The sequence below is a fragment of the Maylandia zebra genome, linkage group LG14 (assembly GCF_041146795.1).
Source record: "Maylandia zebra isolate NMK-2024a linkage group LG14, Mzebra_GT3a, whole genome shotgun sequence".
NCBI lineage: Eukaryota > Metazoa > Chordata > Actinopteri > Cichliformes > Cichlidae > Maylandia > Maylandia zebra.
Genome location: NC_135180.1, coordinates 13,256,107 through 13,263,216, shown reverse-complemented (window position 1 = coordinate 13,263,216; position 7,110 = coordinate 13,256,107). Strand labels below are relative to the sequence as shown.

Genomic DNA, 7,110 nt, shown 5'->3' with positions numbered 1-7,110 from the left:
GTGAGGTCAATTTAGTGATGGGAAACCATAAGTGATACACTATAACGCTCTATACGTGTTCAGAATCTGTGTTCTTCGCTGCCTGGAGTTTCATCTTTGTCTGGAGGAATTGTCTCTTTTCTGCTTCTTTGTGCTCTCCAAATACTGAACAGACCCCGAAGTAAAAAAACAACAGAGATAACCAAGAAGTAGCTGGAATACACGGTGAACTGCAAAGAAGAGTACATGTTTAAAAGGTTAATGACGCTAATGGACAAATAAACAGTGCTGCTGTACATATTTTGTGATCTGATGGCTTACCTGGGGAATGATGGCCAGGCCTAGCCCTCTACTGTCAACTACAACAGACGTGATAATCGTCTGTAGAGCCAGTGCTCCAAAGGTATTTGCCCCAAAGACTAGTGCATATCTTTCCATTGAGAGATCAGCTGCAATCTGATACCTACAAGCATAGAATTTGTCTTAATCTAAAGGTTGGGGAGGGTTTTTTTATTTTTTTATTTTTTTTAGCTTTTTTGCTCTTATATCTGCAATAAAAATCAAACTAAACTGTGGTAAAGTATAACCCTGATGTGACTTGACACTCTTACATTGCTATAGTTATCAGCATCATGTACAGTGACTTGAAAACGACGTAACCGCTGTAGCAGACCCAAATGTTGCCAGTGAAAGTCATGAGGAACAGTGAAGCTGCACTCAGTCCAGAGAAACCACCCAGGGCCAGCTCTCCCCACTGCTCCCATCTTACCTCAGTAAAGCCTATCCCGTAGGCAGTGGCTGCACCTGGAAAGCATGTACACGTGGGATAAGACAAATTAGGACAGCTGATTAGGTACTGAGAAATCTTATGTGTCCCTGATAACTTCCATTTGATTTAGGGAGGGGGGGAAATGCCATCTAATGTTGCTTACTTAAGAGGTTTGAGACTGCCTCCACGCCTCCGTTGTAAATGCTGAAGTTCTGAGAAGGCTGCACATGCTCCCACAGCACCTGCGCAGTATGGTGTGGGTATCATTAAGTTGTTCAAGGATATGTGCGTGTTTAATTATTTCTGTTTAAAATATATATCTAAAATGCCTTTTATTAACACAAGAGAAGGCTTCAGCAACTACAAGGCACTACTTGTTCACTGCAGGTAAACCCATCGTAAAGCAGCCCCCAGTAGCAATTTGGATTGCTGCAGTGATGCTTTTACAGCTCACATTTTTGTTTATGCTGCCTTCATAACTGACCTGCACATAGTTGACAGTCTGGTTATACCCACAGGTAGCCATTGCCCACCACACAGACCAGTAGAGCAGCTGTCTAGAGGAATAGCAGTGGCGGAAATCCCTCCACAGCTGGAGGAGGACTTGGCCGCAACTCTGCGTAACGATAGATTCCTCAAGCTTCTCAGCATCAGGCTCTCCTTCTCCACTCTCCATTTCACCTCCTCCATTTTCCAGTGATGCATTTATTGTGTTTGACTGTTCTGCTGCATTCTGTCTCCCACGTCTTTGATGAAAGAACATGCTCTTCTGTGGCATTGGCAAGAAGAAGGAAGTGAGGAGAGCGATGGCAGTGAGAACCAGAGTGAACACCAGGATGTTGTTGTATGACATGAGGTCGAAGCTGACAAGCAGCTGACCCAACACGGAGCCCACTGTATACCCCAGGAGCTGGACACTGCGGCTGTAAGAGGTGGCCTTCCGGTATCTCTTCAAATCTATTACACTGTAATAAAGAGCATATTCAAAATGTCAAGTCTCCCATGAGCAATGCTAAAAATCCAAATCTGTGAGATGTACTACATGACCTGTAAATGTAGGAGAAGTAGGCTATGTCGCTGGCTGTCACGACTCCGTAAAAGAACTGCGTAGCCTGCATGGCTGGCACACTTGCTGTCCACAGCAGCAGTGCTGTGGTGATGAAGAGCATAACACACTGAAACACCACTACAGGCATGTAACGCAGCCAGTCAGTGAGAAGGAACACCGGCACTAGTACGGACAGATAGGAGTATGTCCACACTGGGAAAATTTGATTGTTGACCTGTCAGGGAAAAACTCATCAAAGGCAGGAAATGCATGACTTTATAGCAAATGATTAAAGGTTTCAGAATCTTGATTGGATTTCTATCACTTAGATTTTTTATTTTTATTTTTTTAAAGATGCCGGTTATCTCTCTGCTATGAATCACCAGCTTGTGTGTGCATGTGTGTGTGATTATTTGTAATTGCAGCATGTACAAAAGAGAAAGTTACCAACTTTTTCACCATAAGGACCGAAAAACTGAAAATCATTTCTTTTCTAAGTCTGTTTTGATTGAATTACACTATAGCCTTTCTAGCATATGTCATATATACCTGCTCAGTTGTCAGATTCTTATCTGGTCCTGTCAAAAATGGGATGAGAAAAGGCTCCAGTGGTTTAACTGTGCTGAAGAATCCATAAATGCAAAGCAGAATAGTGGGATACTTCCAGTCTGATCTCCACTTCTTCACTGCCTCCATGTTGGCTTTCCTGTTTCATGTGTGAGTGTGTGATGGGGGAAAAATACCTCACAACTCTCTAGGCATTTTGTTAATCAGCAACCTGGTCAAAGAGCAACACAATCTTGGTGACACTCGAGCACAAGCTGAGATAAAACTTTGATAAATTAAACAGGTAAGCGCCCAAAACTCTGGACTTTAATACCAATCAGAAGTAACTGTTTTATTGTGTTGTTTGTCTTCCTGTCTGGGTTGCAGATAGCAAAAATACACAACACATAAATGTTTGCTTTTCAGTGTATAAACGTTTAATGTTACAGTTTGTAGTGTTTAAGAAAAGCATATTTACAAGCTCTCGTTAGTTAATTTGCAGCTGTTTAAGGTAAATTAGTTCCAATCTTCCAAAAACCTGTTGGGCACTGACACAGGTCAGAGACGCTCTGCAGCAATCACCTCCTCCACACACTCAGGTTCCTTGGCTTCCGTGTGCCGGAGACAGGGTTTGTTCACACAGGCGGTGTAGGTTCCTCGGATCAAAAAGAGCAGCGAAATGACAGCATAGTAGCTGCCGTAGATGATAAACTGCAGAGCAGAGAGACGACACATAATCCTAAGCATTATTAGAATTATTTTATCTATGCTATGGCAGTGAACCACCTGCATCAAATAGACCTGCGTGCAACAGCTAATGATAACCACCAGGTGTCACTCTGTCCTCACATTTCAGTGCTTCAGTTAAGCAGCAGAACGCTGAAGGGGCCATCGGGTTCTTGACTTTGAGTTGTTGTTAAATCCCCGTGTGTTGCCATTCTAATACAGCAGTAGTATAATTACAGCCTGTACACGTACCTGCGTCACGATGTCCAGCCCCAGTACAGCTTCATCAACAACTGTGACTGTAATGCAGAGGTGGGTAGTAACGAGTTACATTTACTCCGTTACATTTACTTGAGTAAGTTTTTGAAAGAAAATGTACTTTTAAAGTACCTTTTTTGTGAGATACTTTTTACTTTTAGTTGAGTACATTTGTGAAGAAGAAACTGTACTTTTACTCCGCTACATTTGCAAAATTCGACTCGTTACTTTTTAAAAAAATAATTAGTTTAACACATTAGATAATGTAACGATGGTTAAGTGTTACTGGACAGTGACATGTTGGTTTTCTCTGCACACTGTTGTTGTTCCTTTAAGATTCATGTTTGGTTGGGCTGCAGGAAGTAGTGAGGGTGGTGTACAGGAAGGGGTGGGGGGACCTGGTTGTTCTGTGTGTGTGCCAGGCTGAAGAGAGGTGTAGTTTGAGAGCGCTTCCCCCTGAGTTAACAACCCGCTGGCTTATGTGCCGAATAAACGGACAAACTGAGACCCCAACCGTCTGGTTCTTGTGAACGTTACATTGGTGTCAGAAGTGAAGAAAGAAAAAAGAACCCCAGAACGCCCGAGACCCTGTTGCCGGCGACGCTTGCCGTTACGAGACGAGGATGTTGCCGGGCAGGATTAAGAAGGAGACGGAGGAGAGGGAGGTTCGTCCGCGCTCGCCCGCCCATGGAGTGAGGGAAACGGCGCTGCGGCTGTCTGCCGAGGCTGGATTTTCTCCAGGTTTGACTAGGCTCGGGAACTGTTCGCACAGCGGCCGCGATTCCGGCGGGAAGGAGTCGACCTCGCTTGGCGCGCCGTCACGTGATGTAAACAAACATGGCGGCGCCCAGCAAGCTGCAGCGAATATAAAAACGCCTAAGTTCAGCGGCAAGACGCCATGGGAAGTGTTTATCGCACAGTTCGAGCTGTTAGCTGTTGCAGCTGGCTGGTCTGAGGAACATAAAGCTCTCCAATTGGCTTTGTGCCTGTGTGAGGATGCAGCTGCATGCCTGCTGCTGCTGACCGAGGAGCAGAGGGGAGATTATAATGCTCTGGTCGGAGCACTTCAGAGGCGCTTCGGGCAGTATAACCAACCAGTGCTGCTGAGGTCGGAGTTCCACAACAGACGCAGATTGCCAGGTGAGCCCCTCCGCATTTTGGCCCATGAAGTCGAGTGCCTTTGCCGGAGGGCGTATGACAGCATGCCACCATCAGTGCAGGCGGAGTTAGCTCGGGACCAGTTCCTGCAGGCCCTGAGCCCTAAAGAGCTCCGCATGTAAACTCAGCTTGCTCGGCCGGCCACACTCAGTGCAGCCCTGGAGCTAGCGTTGGAGAGGGAGATGCTTGCAGGATCCTCTGGGGGCGCTGACGACGCACACGTGGTGAGGGCTGTGTCAGCACCTGTGGAACAGATGGAGACGCCAGCGGGCCTGTGCAGTTTGGTGCAGACAGCTTCGCTGCAGTCGCCTTCCCCTCGGGCTGGCCCACACCGCCGACCTCAGAGCTGCTGGGGATGTGGACAAGTCGGACACCTCATCAGGCAGTGCCCCAAGCTTGCAGCGGTTCAGGGAAACGGCCACGGGCCCGTGTAGGCGGGAGTACACGGGCCTGGGAGAACGACATCCCCACACCACCGCCACCTCCACCCGGTGCGGCCATCACTGTGGGCTGGACCCAGGTTGGCGGCTTTTGCCATGTTCCAGTGACGATTGCGGGGGTGTCCTGTACGGCCCTGCTGGACACGGGATCCAATGCAACGCTGGTCCGACCCGATATTGTCCCAACCGGAGCTGCTGTACAACCGACTAACGTGCAACTTAAGACTGTGACCGGTGATCTGGCCCCAATGAGAGGGAAGGGAGTGTTCCAGTTCAAGGTGGGGGACCTCGGTGTGTCTTATGCTGCCTGGGTGGCTGACGTGCAGGACGCCTGCATCCTTGGGCTGGATTTTTTACGAGCCATTGGTGGTGTACTGGACTTAGGCAAAGGCCTCCTCGTACTCCCTGATGGGAAGAAGGTGCCGCTTATTCCTCCCCCGGTCTGCACAGCATCTGCTGCGGCGTCCACCTCCACCGCAGAGACCCCTGCAGACCCGCCAGCAGAACAGCGAGCGGAGGAGGAGGAGGAGGAGAGGCTCTCAGCAGTGAGGAGTATCTGGTCAAAGAACTGTGAGGGGCTGACTCCACAGCAGCAAGAGAGTCTATGGCAGGTACTAAAAGAGTTTAGTGACATTTTTGCCCTGAAAGAAAGTGATGTTGGCTTGACACACTTGGTAGAGCACGTCATTGAGACCGGGGATGCCCAGCCTATTAAAGTGCGCCCCCGCCGCCTGCCCCTGGCTCATCAGGAGGCTGCAGACAGGGAGCTGTGTGAAATGATGAAGGCAGGCATCATAGAACCATCTGATAGCCCGTGGGCCTCCGCGGTGGTGATGGTGCCTAAGAAAAAAAGTCCTAGGATGCGTTTCTGTGTGGACTACAGACCACTCAACAAAGTGACGAAGAAAGACTCTTACCCCCTTCCCAGGATTGATGAGTCCCTCGACTTAGTAGCCGGGTCCTCCTGGTTTTCCACCCTGGACCTGCGGAGTGGCTACTGGCAGGTGCCACTGTCCCCGGAATCCAGACCGAAGACAGCCTTCTGCACTAACAGGGGACTATGGCAGTTCAAAGTCCTGAGTTTTGGCCTTTGCAACGCTCCTGTGACCTTCGAGAGGCTCATGGACAGTGTGCTGGCTGGCGTCCCACGGCAACGGTGTCTGGTTTACCTGGATGATCTTCTAGTGCACGGGAGCTCCTTTGATGCTGCCCTGGATGCCCTGAGACAAGTGTTGGAGAGGGTGGCGGCTGCAGGCCTGAAGCTGCATCCCGACAAGTGCCACTTCATGAGGAGGGAGGTGGAGTTTCTGGGCCACAAGCTGGGTCGTGAGGGCATCAGCATGTTGGAGGAAAAAATTCACACCATTACCGAGTGGCCCACACCAGCAGACCAGAAACAGCTCAAAAGCTTCCTAGGACTGGCGTCTTATTACAGGAGGTTTGTGAAGGGCTTTTCCTCCATAGCCGCACCACTCTTCCACCTGCTGCAGAAGGACCGTGACTTCATCTGGACCCAGGACTGTCAGCAGGCGTTCGACACCCTCCGCAGATCGCTGACAGAGTCCCCAGTCCTTGCCCCCCCTGACCCCGCCCTGCCTTTTGTCCTGGACACTGACGCAAGTAATGTGGGGCTGGGAGCGGTGTTGTCGCAGGTTGGACCGGAAGGGGAGAAGGTGGTGGCGTACTTCAGCTGGGTCCTGAACAGGAGCGAGCGGCGCTACTGTGTCACACGACGAGAGCTGTTGGCTGTGGTGGCGGGGGTGAGACACTTTAAATACTACCAGCATTTGTTGTCAGAACTGATCATGCTGCCCTTCAGTGGCTGATGTCTTTCAGGGAGCCAGAGGGACAGGTGGCTCGCTGGCTGGAGGAGCTCCAAGCCTTCAATTTCACCGTGGAGCACAGAGCAGGGACGCACCATTCTAACGCAGACGCCCTCTCTCGCCGCCCATGTGCTGCAGCTGGCTGCCGTTACTGTGAGAAGCGAGAGGAAATAGAGCGGGAACTCACGACAATAGACGGAGCAGCACAGCTCGCCTGCAGGGTTCTTCTGGTGGTGGATGCAGCAGAGTGGAGGGCACGGCAGGAACAAGACACAGACCTGCTGCCGGTCCTGCAGTGGCTGGTGAAGGGGGAGCAACCCCTTTGGGATGAGGTCACTGGGTTTTCCATCTGTACCAGGGGGC

General features: G+C 50.0%; 1 protein-coding gene across 1 annotated transcript; it reads right to left on the bottom strand.

Moving 5' to 3' along the window:
- Positions 1 to 49: 49 nt before the first annotated feature.
- On the bottom strand, positions 50 to 3,312 carry slc19a3a (solute carrier family 19 member 3a). The gene is made up of 7 exons (XM_076892258.1): positions 2,346 to 3,312; positions 1,796 to 2,031; positions 1,233 to 1,713; positions 912 to 990; positions 591 to 783; positions 301 to 442; positions 50 to 209 (listed from the first exon to the last, which is right to left on the bottom strand). The coding sequence occupies exons 1-7, from the start codon at positions 2,490 to 2,492 to the stop codon at positions 60 to 62; spliced, it is 1,428 nt and encodes a 475-aa protein (XP_076748373.1). The 5' UTR covers positions 2,493 to 3,312; the 3' UTR covers positions 50 to 59.
- Between the last annotated feature and the right edge of the window lie 3,798 nt (positions 3,313 to 7,110).